A 16,920-nucleotide genomic window follows, 5' to 3' on the forward strand; every position below is an offset into this window, starting at 1 on the left:
AATTAGGATAATGCTGTGTAGGTACAACTGGCAAAATGTATTGTTTCTCCCCTTGAGACGCAAGGACAGATGAATTAGTCTCAAAAGATATATTGCGCCTTTCTGGTACAAAACAGTTTGTTATATTGCACCAAAGTGCTCTATTAAAGCCCATAGTAATTACCTATTTTCTGTTACCTATTTGCATAGCTTTGACATAGTATACTGTCATATCCACAAAGCTATAGTTAAGGCTTCAGTGGTAGTTTCACTGTATGCTCCCTTTTTTTCCCAGGGACTTAGAACTAAGCTGTTCTAATTTACATTGGTCTAAAGATTAGCATTTATCTCGTATTTTATTGTCTTCTTAAATGCCTTATTAGCTATCTTTAAAGCAAGAAATGAAAAGGGTTTTATGTATTTTTGCCGATCAATATAATTACAAAAAAAAAATCGGTAGCTAATTTGGATTTAACATACATTGGTTCATTTGCTATGATTTTTTTTTTAATTTTGAAAACAATCCATTTCTAGTCGCATTTCGTATAGCTGCTGTCTGTGCCATGAGCAATACTGTAGCTGGTTAACAGTCTTACCTGTTCTATTAAAACTGTATCTAAGTTGGTAACCTCTCAATTTTTATCTCATCCCTAAGACTGATGTGGCTGAAGTTTATCCTTCAGCTGCTACCACCATTTCTGCTCCAGATTCATGACCAACTTTCTTCTTCCACGACTATATTGCTGTGATCGTGACCATTTCCCCATTTCTTTGAAATTGGCTACTCACTTCCCACATATGTTGAATATGATGATTACATCACACCTGTCAGGTGATGTGATCCTGGAGGTAACTTTTACATTAATCATTTGGTATCATTTTATTTATCTGAGCTCACATAAGTACTCCAGCAAGGTTGTCTTCTGTTGTTTATGAATTCTGAGACCAGGCTTTATATTGTCATCCTCATTTAACCATTCCATCTTTAGCTCTAAAGAAAGTTTCTTTGCTTTAGCATTTTAAAAAAGTTTCTTATCTTATCTTATGACTGAAAACTGATTGTGGTCTTACATTTGATAATTGAGATATATAATTTGAGGTTTATAGTTAATGGAATAGGACTTGTTACTGTAGGGTATAAATTCATTATTTCTGTAGCTAAAGAAGGGTAATCTACTGAATGTAAGTATGTCAAGAAGTGTAATTAAATGAAAGCATACATAAAGATCTTCCTATATAAGTTGAATACCAGACTGTGTAAACAGTCTTGCTTTACTGTTGAACACAGATACTTTTTAGACAGGAAATGGAAGGAGGCTCATATGATGAAAGTGCTACTGGTGTTGTCAGAATTAGCAGAGATATTGATTATAGAGACTCAGGTACCAAGTTTTGAGAACTGGGGTTGTGCTGGGATTGAGTTCTCTGTTCTGCCTTGTGACCAGGCCAGGTGCCTCCTGTGTGCCTCTTTCAGTAGCCTACGGTCACGCTCAGTGCTTAATTTGTAATGAAAGAGGTGCCGGGACTCAAGCATTTTTTTTTAATTAATTAATAATGGTTGCAGCAAGCCCAGAGGTGCTGGGACTATGAATTGCAAAGCCTGGAGGTGCCAGGGCTCAGTCCTGGCAAGCTCTGGCACAAATTAAGCACTGGTCACGCTACCAGCAACCAACCTCAGTTTCTCTTTTTGGAGTATTCAAATAAAACTTCACCAAGGCGCTTTTTGGGTCAAAAATACCCCTCCTTGCAGCCTAGGTTTATTAATATAAAATAAACTGCAAATAAAACTCAAAATCCCCAAACCAATCTGTTCACACAACACAACGTTTCTCTTCTTCATCCCAGACTTCCAGCCTGGGGAGCTTTGCAATCCCTCCCTTGCATGGTCAGGATCTCTCCCAGGCATAGGCGCTGACTCCACAGGTTCTCTGCGGCTGCAGCACCCACAGGGAACAAAGGTGGGTGCGGAGCACCCACCAGCAGCCCCCTATCAACGCCCCTTCACCCACCCCACCCCAGCACCTCCCTCCTGCCGGCGGACCCTGCAGATCAGCACCTCCCCACACCTCCCACCCGTCGCGATCAGCTGTTTTGCAGCGAGTGGGAGGCTGAGGAGGGAGGGAGCGGAATTGGACAGGAAGAGGCGGGGCAAGGGTGGGGCCTTGGAGGAAGGGGTGGAGTGGGGGCAGGGCCTGGGGCAGAGCCGGGGGTTGAGCACCCCCCGGCACTTTGGAAAGTCAGTGCCTGTGCTCCAAGGCCTCTCTGCTTGGAGAACTTTCCTCGCTCTCGCACACCCTTCCACAGCTTACTGAGCTTCCCCGTCCCCACTCCTTTTCTCTTCACTGTGGTCTCCTGCTGTTCTTTATAGGACAATAATCCTGATCTCTCCCATTTGTGGCTCATTCTGTAATCAGGGGCGAGCCACCCTGTTACATGTGGGAATTAGCTTAGTTTTATAGTGCCTGTAATAAAGCACAATAATACACTAGATGATCATCAAGTTTGAAATAAACTTGCAACTTTTCAGATGGTGCACAATGCAATGGCCTTGCTCTGATCAGAAGAGGAAGCTTCTGGTTTTAGGATAGGAATAATGGAATTACACCTTGCAAGATGTGACAGTGTAGGTTTTCAATAGCATGAGAATAGCCAGGTTTTAGTGAAAGGAAAGGTATGTGTTTCAGTGAAAAGTCTGAAATGATGAAGTCAATATTTAATAGCTTTATTACATCAGCTAAAAATATTTCACATAAACATAGAGTAATACTGACCTGAGTTATAATGTGCTCATTCCCTTTTGATATGTGGTAATATTTTACCATATTCAGTTTGATTATATATTGGTTTCGTTTATCAACCAAAATTTCCATTTCTGTTTGTTTTTTACATTACTCTAGCTCTTATCCATGGAGTAGGACTTACAGTGCTTTAGTTAACCTTAGTAAAGACCATTCCAAGTTGTCATTCCAGGAAGGTGGTCCTGTAAGATTTATGGTCAGAGCAAATTAATAAAAATACTAATCTATATAGTCTTTTTAGTCTGGAAAGACCTTCCTGTAGGATTTATCAAAAACTGTAGTTATTCTGCACCACACATCTTCCCTTTTAGACTGGTCATGTGGTTACATTCTAGTGCGTAGTCTACTTGGGCAGAATTGGAAGGCACAGACTCATGCTACAGCCAAACCAGTCACTTACCCTCAGGCATACCCTCAGGCATACCGCCAAAGTTGCTGTGCCCAAAAACTTTGATATATAGGGGTTCTTTTTTTTATTCTTTTCTGTGATGCAGTGGATTTGATGTTCCATAGAGTGCACCCTCTGCCTACAAACAGGATTTATAAACCTGCTTCCCCACCAAAAAATGACGACGATTTTATCAAAATATATTTCTTTCTTGTACCTAGACTTGCAACACAGCAGCGCGGAAGTCCGCTTCAGGACCAGCTCCAGGCACCAGCTTACCAAGCAGGTGCTTGGGGCGGCCACTTCGGAGAGGGGTGGCACGTCCAGCTGTTCGGTGGCAATTCGGCTGACCGTCCCTCACTCCTGCTCGGCGGGAAGGACCTCCTGCCGAATTGCTGCCGCAGATCGCGATTGCGATCGCGGCTTTTTTTTGTTGGTTTTGTTTTGTTTTGTTTTGTTTGGCTGCTTGGGGTGGCCAAAACCCTAGAGCCGGCCCTGGTCAGCTTAAACCAATCTTTGGGCTATGTGACTGTTTTCTCTTTCAGCCCATCTATCAACCATGTATTTCTTCCTAGTTATCAGTAACGACAGACAGGATGGGGCATAGTCACAGAAATAGATAGCTCATAGATGATTTTGTATTAAATTCTTTTAAACTATAATTAGTGAATGAAGCATAAATGTTGCTAAATCTGTATATTCTGTCTTGAATGGCCCATATCACTAATGTTGTGAATATGCTGAAAATGGGAATGGTAGGTAGACAATGACTGAAAATTGGTTAATCTATACACAGTTTACTCTTAAACTTTTAACTTGTTTTGTGATAGCTGGGCCTGTTGCCTGAACACCATTTATGAACAAAAGTCACCAAAGCTTCAAATTTAATCTAAAATGATCTAGAATTAATTGTAAGCAATTTAAGTGTCAGTTTTCAAACTTTTTCATAGTGTGGACCACTACTTAATACATGTTCAGTTTTTCCATTTTCAATCTCATAACAGCGGTATGGTAATTGCAACAGTTGCTTAAATGGAAAATTAATATGTGCAAAGCATTTAACACTTTAGCTGTCTTAATGTGACTGAGCAGTTGAGCATTTCAAAACTATTCATTTTTTTAGAACATTTTTTGAGATCTCAAATCTCTTCCATAAAATGATGACTTCTTTTGTAAGTGACTCTGTCCACCCTGTCCAGTCCGTATCAGTGGTTCAGATGTTCAGCGGGATTTCTTTTGGTGATTAGGCAAACTGTATCAGTACTTGCATGGATTTGCCTGCAAGAACATCAGTTATTGCAGGATACTGGTTTTCCAAACTGATTTGAGATTGATGACTATGGTGAATTCACAATCAGTTAACAAAATCAAAATTTGACTTAACATTTAGAAATTTTAATATTAATCTCTAAAATAGTTAATGATGTCTTGACAAACCTATTTGATCATCTGCAGGTAAATTGCACTTTTCATTTTCTTCATACGGTCTCTCCAGTAGAGAACTTCTATAAGTGGTCTCTGTAGCCCTTTTTGGGGGTAATAATCATGCCATTGAAGATTGAATATAGTCAAGTAATGAGGCTGATTTGAGTTTTTACTGAGATGCCCATCTGAAGGGCTTCATTTTCTGTAACGTTCAAATGTAATTAAGGGTTTTTGATGGAGCATCTTGCTTAGCAGTATTATGAATTTTTTTTTCACTTTTTTTGGTCTTCATTCTAGTTTGTGATTAGTGGAGGTTGATTTAGCATAAAACACTATTACAAAGGTGTTTAATTAGGAGACAATTTACTCCTAATGCTTATTCTTATGTGACCACATTGTCAATCACCCCTCTAATTGGTAAGTCTGTTCATATGAATAAAACTATAGTCAGTATTGTCAAAGACGTGGTTAAAACAGCAGACGACTTCATACACACCCAGTTGATCTGAAAGGCTTCAGTTTAATTTCTTAAGAAATGATCTGCTTGGATAAAGCTCTTCACCTGACTACTAGTGATTATCTACTAAGTAGTCTGAGTAGAAGTATCAATTTTGAAACTCTTGATTTTGGATAGGACTATAGTGTGTACTTTTACATGTGAATGCCTCATAAATATTTCCCAAGAGCAATTTATTTTTCTAATTAGCTTGAACAGCCTCTGCTTTACATAGTGCTTCAAGCAGTTTTCAATAAATCAATTCAATCACGCAGCTGTTGTTTGAAACTTTTCCTTAAGTTACTGTAATTCTGAATAGAGACCCAGAAATGCTCACTAATTAGTACACTTAATCATACCTTGTACAATATGCACCACAAAATGGATTATTTATTCTCAGAACTTCACAGGAAAACTAGGCAGTAGGAACTTGACAATGTACACTTTTTCCTTCTGCTTTGAAAATAGTTTGCTGTTCTTGCATGATGCACAAGGCAGTGTGCTCATGTACAGGGAAGATGTGTCTGTATGCTCAGTTTTTACTTGCTGGTCATAACGTTACAAAAATTCTCATTTTGACCTGGAACTTTCCATGCTTCGTCTTGGATGTGTGTTTTGAAGGAGAATTAAAACTAAAAAACCGGCTGTAGCAATTATCTTTTCTGAACGAAGGAAAAGAAAATGTTTCAACTTTAAAAGGAATTTAATAGTTCTTTTGTACACTGATAATTCAAAAGGATGAACTTTTAAAATTACAAACTTCACTAGTGGCTAGATCTTCCTATGTACGAGAATTGAATTCACTTATAAAATGATGTAGTTGTAAACAGTTGTAACATCGCTTTATTTTGTGTCTCTAGTAAGTGGTAGGGTCGAAAACCTATGGAGTTATGAAGAGAGCATCCCAGATGGCTTTTCTTTTCCTTTTTAAAAAATGTAAAGGAGAAAAAATAAAACATAACTTATCTTAATGTACTATTAGAGATGCAACATAAACTTTGGAATTGCAAAATTAAATGTTCCAATTACAATGTGATCTTGTCCAACAATTACAGTAAAGAATGGCAACAGCTGTGAAGCAGGTTTCAAACTGGAAATCTCCAGATTAGAATAAGTAAAAGGTTTTTTAAAATTTTAAACACTTCATGTTTAACTTTAATATTAACTGTAAAATAAAAAAGCAATATTTATGCATAGTTTTTTTTTCTCAGGAGGTGATTTACAATGATTACTGGTCCTGATGGTCCACTGAAAAGTCTTCTCTGCTTGAATGTGTGTTAAGGACAAGTAAGTGACTGCTTTCAAATCCTGGCTAAATACAGCTGAAAAATTATTCCTTCTTCCTCATTTAAAGCTATGAAATTCAAGTGTAACTACAAAGACCATAAAAGTTGTATTCCTAAAATTTGACTGCTTTGACACTTGACTGCTGCCAGAAAGTATATTCCAAGTGCAATTTCCTATATAATCATATCCAAATAAATAGAACATCATCTGTATCCATTGTTATCCAAAACTATGCAAATTGTTTTCTGTTATATGAATAATGTTTTGAGTCAGTGTCATTGGAAAACTATGGTGCTATTATTTACCCATACTTGTTTTCAAAGGAAGTGGGGAGCAAGGAATGGAATTTCTTAATGGACTTCCCAATGATTCTCACTAAATTAGATTATTAAATCAAAGTTGAAAGACATGACTTATGAGATTGTGGGTTGTTTTTAAACAAACTGAAATCTTACAATTTAGATCTTAATGGGCTAGTCTGAGTTGTATCGTTTTTTTGAGAGGTGAATTGTTTTAATATTTGTATTGAAATAAAAATTTAAAAATAAACTGGTGGTGCTAGAGATTGGATGAAAAGTATCCATTTGATTCTTCGTAATTGGCCATAACTGGAACAGTGACAGCCTTGCTGTGCCTTCTTCACTCTGAATTTTTTAAATGTTAGAACAGTCTACTTACTATAACACTATATGCTACAAATCCATATGTCTAGTAAAGTGTTTATAGATGGATAAGAATTTTAAAATTAATATTAAAGTAGCAATTTTGTGTGCATAAGTAACCACTTTCCTGCACAAGTTAAACCTTTATAACAAAGCCATTTGCAATTTTTTGGTTTGAAAATAGGTTCCTCAGTAGTTATTATCAGTTGCATGACTACAGAATAAATAAATAAAGCTGAAACTACCAAGCTCAACATTTTTTATACTCCTGTTAGTTGAAAACTACCATGTTGTTTTAACCTTTTAATTTCTGTGCATATCATATTGCTTTTTTGGGGTGGGGGGGGGGCGCGTGTTCTGTTAATTCTATTGTAAATGTACTATGCACGAAGTTAGGGAAAGTTATCTTGTATGTTTTAGTAATATATTTAATGAAACGTTTCTTAAATCTAACAAATCATAAGCCAAAAGAATGTTCAAGTGTGGTGGTTCTTTGAAAAATGCCCCACTTAAGGCAATGGGGTTGCACAGATGCAACTGAGGGAAGAATTTTCCCTGTAGAATCCTACTGGTTAGAACTACTGAAGCACATGCCAGAAAGAAGCTATCACGTTTTAGCTCACAGGCTGAGTTTACAGGACTTGGCTGGCAGTTGCAAAGTTTATTTTACTAGTAAACTGAGGACGTTTTGATTTGTATTCAGAGACACACATTTGGAACTCATAATGCCATTTTTTCAGAGGCACTTTTCAAAGTAATGCCTCACTTCATTTAAAAAAAAAAAAAGAAATTTTATTGAAGTACCTGTAGTAATTGCATCATCATATTTGATGGATAAACATCATTATTGCTGTGTTTTTAATTTGTGATTTTTGCATTAATAACTCACTGGATAATTGGTTCTGTTGCTACGGTCTCTTGTAGCTTGAAGAATAGTGCAGGGTAGCTATTAAGAGTTTGCATGGTAGGTTCCTATACAGCAGAAAGCAGCCTCTGTGGGCTTGCTTGGTTAAGAAGCTGCAAAGCCTTCTTAGGTGTTACATGTTTTTCCAAGCCTCCTGAAGGGTAATGGTAATATTGGTAGGGAAAGGAAAAGTCGTACATAGGCGATGTTTCAGGCTCATGTCTGGAGAAATTGCCAGAAGCTTTATGGTAAGTGATAGATATGCTATGATAGGGAGGTGGGGAGCTCTGCTTAAACAAATTCTCTGCTGTTCTTTCTTCCTCCCCCCAATAAAACCCAAGCATTGTAGCTTAAAAAAAAATCCTTCTTTTTTAAAACTACCTGAATAGACATAGTGTTACATACTCTAATTCTTTCCTCTTTAGGTTTTTCAAATAACATATAAAGTCTGTATATTTTTCTATTTAATTAAATGATTAGTTTTCATTTATAGCAACATGGGTATATGCTACTTTTAAGTAATACTGAAATCAGTTGATGTTTCTATTATAAATTCTAAATTGCTAAATTCAATCCTGTTACCGTATCAACTTCTAAACTGCATCACACTGAAATTTAAAATTTTGTATCCAGGCTATGTTCAGTAATTTAAAACATTTTAAACAGTTTTGGTAGCTTGTTTAAATTAAGAAATATGTACTGTGCTTCTGACATGTTTGTTGTGCCCACACCCTTCCTGAGCTATCCTCAACCCTTTATCTTATTTTAAGCGCTTCCTCTCTCTTTCCATAGCAGCTTCTAGCACTGCAGCAGTATGCTTCTGCCTTGGAATGCAGTTGCTGGGAGAACAGCACCAAACCTAGTGTGTATATGTGCCACCTGCTCAACGACACTCGATTCTTTCATAGTTATGTGGATTATGGACCTAGGACCTTATGAGTGAGAGTGTTGAGTGTGACCTTCAGATAACTTTAATTCTAGATTTTTGCATGATTATACTGTTTATATAAATCACTTTTTAAAAATTGAAGCTTCTTGTTTGTTCAGATGAGCCGAACTAACTTCCTAACATGTTTTTTTTTAATCTACAGTTTAGCTGAAGTAAATACTACTCATGCAGGTACTTGATGATATTCTGCCATCTAGTGGCAATTGGACAACTCATAATTTTGTTTTTCTTGGGCTCATATGAGTTGTCACTGTTTTAAATGTATTATATGTTATAAATGTACCATAAACAAATATCTGGTTGAAAAAGAATGAAGTTTCTCATGTTTGCTTTTCCACAGTCGTCAAACATTGGGATTTCCCTCCACTAAAATAGGTAGCTATAAACTATTTTGAATCAGAATTTGGAGCATAAATGTTTCCTGGCTTATTGTCAGTGGAGTCTTTGGCCACATTTGTGTGTGTTAGACATCTTTTGAGAATAGCTTTATTTTGAGCTATACTATGTTTGTATTGATCTTTTTTTACTGCCCTTAAATTTTTTAAAATACTGCCCTAATCTGCTATGTAGTTTTGAAGTAATTCCTTTCCAGTCAAATCGAATGCATCAATTGGTGGTGGTGTTTGTAAATATTAGTTTACTATAATATTTTATAAGTATGTTGAACAGTGTGGTGGTGTTCATATTAACACATGGAGAGCTTGTGTATAAACAGATATATGTGTGTGTGTGTATATATATATATATATATATATATATATAAATATATATATATATATTTATTTTTTAATTAACTTTACAGTAAGTTTACAGCAATCTAGAGCCTACTCCTAGTTGGAGCCAGGTAGTTTTCTGTTCTGAGCAGCAATCTGAGATCTGCCTTGCTGTGTGAAGAATGACCTTTTGAACTCTCCATCCACAATCAACATCCTAACATAACAATAGCAACTGCTCCACACAATAATTTTGTTGTGTATCCCTATCCTCTCAATTTACCTAGCAAGAGCAAGAACAGACAGTGTTGTGGTTTCCCAGAAGCAAAAAGCAAAAGACAAGTCAGTCAAGGTTAGTACATCAGAAGCAATACACCTACTTTTTTTTTTTTTTGGTGGCCTCTTGTCCTGGAAGCATTTAGTGTAGTCTCATAAAGACTCAGTTCTTGGTTCCCATTCTATCTTTCCTCTTTCATCTCTTAAACATAAAGAAGAAATCCAGTTGCAAGAGAATAAGAAGTGTGGATGATGCCAGGGGTAGGGTATGGGGTGTGAAAAGGGAGAAAAGGGCATCAAGGAGAAATCCCTAGCTGCAGGGACTTCACAGCTAGTCTCTCCCAGGTCTCTGTCCCCCTTCATTTCCAACAGTGTTGACTTTGCAGCCGTGCCATAAACCTCCTTCAGCCCTGGAAACCTTTGTATCAATGGCTTGCTCTTGTGTGAAAACTGGACTGCTGTTGGATTGGCTCATCACAAATAGTGGTTCTTGGCAAGTGGAGTCTTCAGACCCAATTTTTTTCCAGGAGATTTGGCAGCATCTGGGCAGTGTCCCCCTCAGGAAGTGTCATTTGATTTTTTTTTTCTTTGATCTCCTTTATTCCTTTGCTCTGAAAGTGTCTCACTGGAAATGAAGTGGGGAAATTGATTTATATTCTGGCATTGATTGAGAGATCTTTACCTCCTTGGTGTTTTGAGATGGAGCCATAATGCTGACTGTAATGACTATTTCTGGACAGGATGGGAAAAGGGAGGACTACAAGGGCATGTCTTCACTACCGGGGTAAGTCGACCTAAGTTACGCTACTCCAACTATATGAATAATGTAGCTGGAGTCGACATAGCTTAGGTCGACCTACCCCAGTGTTTTCACTATGCTGCGTGGATGGGAGATGCGCTCTGGTCGACAGGCCTTAATCTTCAGGGAGCTGGAGTACCAGGATTGACCAGAGAGCGCTATGCCATCGATTTAGTGGGTCTTCACTAGATCAGTAGTGAAGACATGGGGTGAAATCCTGATCCACTGAAGTCAATGCAAATCTTCATTCATGATTCCTGTCTTTGAAGAACATAGTCAAAACAAATAAGAATAAAGAACAAAATATGGGTTCTTAGGGTACATAGTACTTAGAGCACACAGAAGTTTTAACTGTAGCAGGGCTCATGTTAGTGCTTTAAAAATAGTTGTGTAGATGGCACTGTGAAGTTGTGGCTCACATTCTGAAGCCGGGGTGTGAGGGGATTCTGAGCCTGAGCTGTAAATTCGAAGCGCTGTCTATTTTTAGAGTGGTAGCACAAGCCCACTAGCCTGAGTCTGTCGACCCAGGCTGGGAGGCTCGCTTCCCTGGGCTGTGTAGACATATCCTTAGTGGTTTGTGTTTCTTATATATGTGCTCTTTAACATTGCCATCCTTCTGCGTGTAAACCTTACAATTCTTCTGCGTATGTTGATAGTAATGTAATTTCTTGTCATATCTTGTGCAATGTAAATAGTGCCTATAAAATGAGAATGTTTTGGCTAAATAATATGGTCATGAGCTAAAATAATTACTGATTGTATTTTGATATCCAGTTATAATAGATGATGTTGCACTGGGAACTCAATAGTGAACACAGTTCATTATGCTATAAGTGCAATTTCAGTAATACAAGCTTTAAATCAGATAAGTGTATTGGTTTGAGGCACACAAAACTGCACAGTTCTAAACTGTCTTGCAAGAGTTAGTGAAATGACTACACTTCTTTAAGCAGACTTTGGTTTGACCTTTGCTGGAAGAGAAATATGCCAGAGAGTAGAGCCAGTCCAAAGAAAGGAATAGGTCTTGACATGTTGAGGTAGATGTTTTATTTGCCCTGCTAGAAGCAGGATACCCGATATAACATGAAATATTGGCTTTAATAGTTTAAGACCTGTTAAATGATACTTGAATAAAATAATTGATTTAGAGATCTGACACTATAGGGTAAAATTTGAAAGAGATGCACAGATTTTACTGTGCTATTTCCATTAAATCATCAGAAGTTATACTAAGACCCTTATCCTAATGCTTCTCCTCCCGCCATGTGACACTTTCCATCTAAAAGTTTCCTTTGCCAGAACAGAAATGTGAGAGGACCCAAAAGATGCATAGAAACCTATTATTGTTGGTAGATAGACAATTAACTGTGAAACACTCACTTTGATAGTATATGCTAATTCTCCTTGAAGTGATTGTGCTCGTATACATTCCACTGCCAGTGTTTGTGTGCCCAGTGCAATTGAGTCAGAGACTTTTGCTTACAGTATCAATAGGTGGTGCATGTGCCCCAGTGCTGTCAAGCAAAGACATAACAGGGATGTCGCGGTTGCCTCCCTCTCAGTTCATTCTCATTGCCTGTGGTGAGAGTTGGCGCTCCCTATAGCATTTGCTTCGGGTAGCCCGATTTCAGAACTTTAGTGTATATAGTTAATATTTAGTGGTAGTAACTTAATTTAGTTATTTGAGTAGATGCAGCTGTGTATTCCATGTGGGTGTATGGGTGCACCAGAGCTGGAGAACTTTGTCTAGAAGTACCCATAGGGGTAGCACTCATGCCCTACGACCATAGCTCCTCCCTGGGCCGTACAAGGGCAGTGCCACCCTGACCCCCTCAGTTCCTTCTCGCCGCCTGTGGCTAGAGTCAGAGCTCTGTGTGGCATCTTCACCTCACACTTTCTCTCTGTTTTCTGAGAACTTTCTTGTATATCATAGTAGTAGTACCTTAGGTTTAGTTTGTGGTAGTAGAGTGACTGGATGCCCTGTGATGCTTTCACCAGGGTTCAAGCATTGTCCATTGTGTATGGTGGCTATCCCCAACAACAGTTCCCACACAAGATGCTACTTGTGTCTTGGTGAGGGACACATTGAGGAGAGGTGTTCCATGTGCAAGTCGTTCCCCAAGAGGACTCAGGTGGGAAGAGACTTGGGTTGAAGCAGCACCTTCTGGAGCAGGCCTTGAGGCCTGCTTTGACACCTAAGCCCTCTGATCAGCAGTTGCCTTCGGACCCAGAAGCGATGCCACCCTGTGCTTGGACTCTGATGTTCCCCCAAGAGGAAGAGGAGTTGTTCAGGACCATTCCAGGGCTTGGGGAGACTCCTCTTACTCTTCTAGGAGCAGTGCTGACTGGTACCATTCTTCATTCGGCACGCAGGATGGAGCAGGTCTGTCCAACCGCTCCTCGGTACCACTCTGAGAGCAATGAGGACCCGTACTGTCAACTCTGGTGTTTGCTGAGTCCGGTACCAGTGATGTCAGCATCAGCATCAACCGTCTCCATGCTGACGGCATATGAGGCCGCATCAGACCTGCTTGGCATCAGACCTGCTTTTCCTCTTGATCCTGGACTATCTGCTTGTTCAGGAGTACTCTAGTACTATGCCTTCTACTGAATCATCCTCTGTTGTGCCATTGGCACCTTCTGACCATGTTGCAAAGCCAACAGCTCCGTCAGCACTGCAGCTCACACCACCTGGTCTGCAGACTGTGGAGCTGAGGCTAGGCCTGGCACTGAAGGCCTCCTCAATGCTGGTGCATACTTCAGCAAAGTCATTGTTTTGGTGACAGATCCATCATAGAGTTTTTGATACCAGCCTCGGTGCTGATGCCTCTCCTGGTACGGGGTGGGAGTGTGTCTCATTCAGTGCCTCTTGTGCAACTCGCCACTTCTCTTCGGCACTAGTGCCATCTCCTTATTGAGCTTCAGACAAGTCTGAGTAGTTGTTTGCCCCATCAGGGCTGACTCTCTCTGTCACCAGAGAACTTTGGTTTTCCTCAAGTTCCAGGTCAGGGTCATCGTCCTAGTCTGATAAGCACCAGATCCTCGGATCACTCTCGGTGCCGAAATTGGTATCTGTCGCACAGTTGGGACAAGAACCATTCATGCCTTATCCATAAGCCCTGTGGCCTCCTTGGAATCCCTGGGATGCTTCTTGGTCCCTGACGTCCTGCTTCTCAACCCACTCCATAGTAAGATCACTGGTCCCAACAGACCCCGACTCCCACACCGTGTCAACTCAAGTAATCACTGAGTACCTTCCACTTGGACTTATGGGGGTTTTCCCAATGGATCATGTGGTGCAAACCCCCTCCTCATCCACTCTGGTGACTATACTGTGCCTAAATCTTCCTCTCCCTCAGTGCCCAAGTACTTTAAGGTGCATCAAGACCTCTTGAGGCATATGGCAACTACCAGGAGGAATTCCTGCAGGAAAATACACACATACTGATGGATATTCTCCAACCATCAGCTCCAGGGGGATTAACTCCTGATAAATGAGGCTCCCCTGGAGCCTGCAAAGCCCTGTAGAATACCCCAATGTCATTGTCCCCTACACTAAAGTATTTGGAGAATACTTCAATTCCAGGCAAAACCAAAGACTCAAAAGGGCAGAATTAAATACACCCCTAAGGACAAAGAACCCAAAATAATGGTCTAAATGGGGAGGTGTATTCCTTGCAAATACACCTTGCTAACTAGCAGATGTTGCTCTCAATATTACTGTCAATTCATAGGCCATATCTAAATTCACAGACAAGTTGACAGAACCCTCTAGGGAAGAGTTTATGGCCTTCATTTTGGAAGGCCATACGATAGCCAAGACCTCATTGCAGTCAGCTCTGGATGTGGCAGAACCTGTGACCAGAATTATGGTATTGGCTGTGACCATGAGGCGTGGTCGTGGCTGCAGAATTTGGGTATTGTGCCTGATATGCAGCAGACTATTGAGGACTTAAGGTCTGATGGCTGGGTTTTGTTTTCAGAAAATACTGATGAGACCTTGCACTCTTTTAAAGACTCCCGAGCTACTTTGCATGCTTGATTATCACTTCAAAAGTTTTTTTTCTCTTACTTAATTGGCCTCTCAGAGTTGGTAAGACAACTCCCACCTGTTCATGCTCTCTGTATGTGTGTATATATATCTCCTCAATATATGTTTCACTCTATATGCATCCGAAGAAGTGGGCTGTAGTCCACGAAAGCTTATGCTCTAATAAATTTGTTAGTCTCTAAGGTGCCACAAGTACTCCTGTTTTTTTTCTCATTACACCATCACTTAAGCCACTCGTGATCATGCCAACTTTAGTGTTACAATCTCTGTTCAGATGATCCAAGATCCCTCCATTGTAAGGGAACTGACGAGTCACCTGCAGTGGAATGTATATGCGCACAATCACTTGAAGGGGGGGAAAAAGTTTACCTGTCTTGTTTTTTGAGATGTGTTGTGCACATATACATTCCCTGACCCTCCCACCTTTCCCACTGCTTCAGATATCACATATAGCACTGCAAAGTAATTGAGAGAAAGGTGGCAACCACACACCTCTTTATGCTCTCAGCTGACAGCATGAGGAGAGCATGCACTGCATAGTGGTACTGGAGAGAAATGTCTCCAACTCGAGTGCTCTAGGCACACAAGCACCCGCAGTGAAATGTATATGTGCACAACACATCTCAAAGAGCAACAGTTACTGTACAGGTAAGTAAATGTTTTTATAGAATATGTGATTTTAAGAATTTGTGATTTGTTGACCGACATGAGAATTGTTTTGGCAAATATTTAAAACATGTGTTCTGTGCCTGTGGTTAGCATAGCTGTTTAATGATCCAGTGTTTTATGAGCCAAAAATTACTTTTTATCTAAAGGCACTTCTTAGTTAGCACTGAGTGTAACTTCCTTATTGCTCCCTGGAAAACACTCATTGACTCAGATGGTGATTTAATGGCCAAAGTTAGAGGATATGTAACAATTGTGGTAACATTTCTATCTCGACAGTGATATTTTATGCATCTGTTGCTGAAGAAGCTGTTGATTCTTATGTCCTAGATTTTTCCAGCAAGTGGTACAGATCTGGGAGATGTTTTTTTTGTTTGTTTGTTTGTTTTTAAATATGGATTGTGTGTACTGCTTTGGTTATATAGTGCTTAGAAAGTATGTTGCATCTGAGCATGTGCAGTAATCTACAGTATTTTTTTCTTAGCAATAATTTGACCACATGATATTTTTTGAGCTCCTCAAGCTTTGATCCTCCAAGTTCTTGCATCATGTAGAGCAGTAAGTGGTGATTGATAGTTAAAGCAATATATTACACATTGGTCCCAAAAATATCATGCATCCTGGGGTGACTAAAATTTTGCAAGGCTGCTATAAATTATGACTTAGTGCTTATCTGGATAGTCTCACTGTAAAATCGATAAAGAATACTGTAAAACAATTTATTTTAATTGTTTGAAATCTCTTGAGAGCATCATCAGTTTGTGATTTTTTTTTTTTTTAACACTTCAGTTGCTGATGTAAACTCAGTTGGCTGTTGCTCAATCAAGATGAGTGGATTGGGAGAAAACTCCTTGGACAGTTTGACCAGTGAGTCAAGGAAACGCAAGCCATTGCCCTGTGATGCCCCAGGACCAGGGTACAGTAAACACATTTTCCTCACTGTTTTTATTAAATTTTTCATAATAAAATTATAAATAGTGCAGCGTGGTGTTTTGTTTTTAGTTTTTAATTGACGTTAATATTAAAAGAGTTTTGCTATTCATTTGTATTCAGTTGATAAAATCCTTTAAGGGACTCCCTACAAGTCCCTCCACCCTTACCCTCATGCCAGAAGCTCTGAATGTCCCCCATAACCCCCTCTTCCATATGCTAAGGTGCTCTGTGTACCCCATGTTCTTCCCCCCCATGCCATTGACCCCTATTCACCCTCTCCATGTTAGGGGCTCTTTGTGTGCCCATATCCTTCCCCCATGGCAGAGGCTCTGTGTGCACCTCCATTCCCCCTTTTCCCCCCATGCCTGGGTCTCTGTGTTTGCCCGCATACCAAAATCCTGCATTGTCTTCCCCATGCCTGATTCTCTGTGTGCCTTCTCCCTTCCCCTCATGGTAGGGTTTCTGTATTTTCCTCCATATCCTACCCCCCCCCCCCCAGTCCCCATTTTCCCTTCCTCGCATCTAAGGCCCTACCAAATTCCCAGCCATGAAAAACGCACCATAGACCGTGAAATCTGGTCTCCCCTCCCTCCG

The 16,920-nt window shown here is 39.7% G+C and overlaps 1 protein-coding gene across 27 annotated transcripts in view; it reads left to right on the forward strand.

Moving 5' to 3' along the window:
• Positions 1 to 16,920, forward strand: part of NCOA3 (nuclear receptor coactivator 3) — a 145,485-nt gene that overhangs the window by 89,071 nt on the left and 39,494 nt on the right. For 6 of the 27 annotated variants that reach the window (XM_024108805.3, XM_024108806.3, XM_024108812.3 and 3 more), the window contains exons 1-2: positions 11,526 to 15,375; positions 16,183 to 16,309. In XM_024108805.3, the coding sequence (XP_023964573.2) occupies positions 15,255 to 15,375; positions 16,183 to 16,309 (248 nt within the window). In that variant the 5' untranslated portion in view covers positions 11,526 to 15,254. Of the gene's footprint in view, positions 1 to 634; positions 829 to 6,283; positions 6,374 to 8,951; positions 9,060 to 9,228; positions 9,264 to 9,690; positions 9,954 to 11,525; positions 15,376 to 16,182; positions 16,310 to 16,920 lie in introns of those variants that run through there. The other 21 variants (XM_024108809.3, XM_065566637.1, XM_065566631.1 and 18 more) reach the window with 14 other exon arrangements.

Source organism: Chrysemys picta, chromosome 13 (assembly GCF_011386835.1).
Source record: "Chrysemys picta bellii isolate R12L10 chromosome 13, ASM1138683v2, whole genome shotgun sequence".
NCBI classification, from domain to species: domain Eukaryota; kingdom Metazoa; phylum Chordata; order Testudines; family Emydidae; genus Chrysemys; species Chrysemys picta.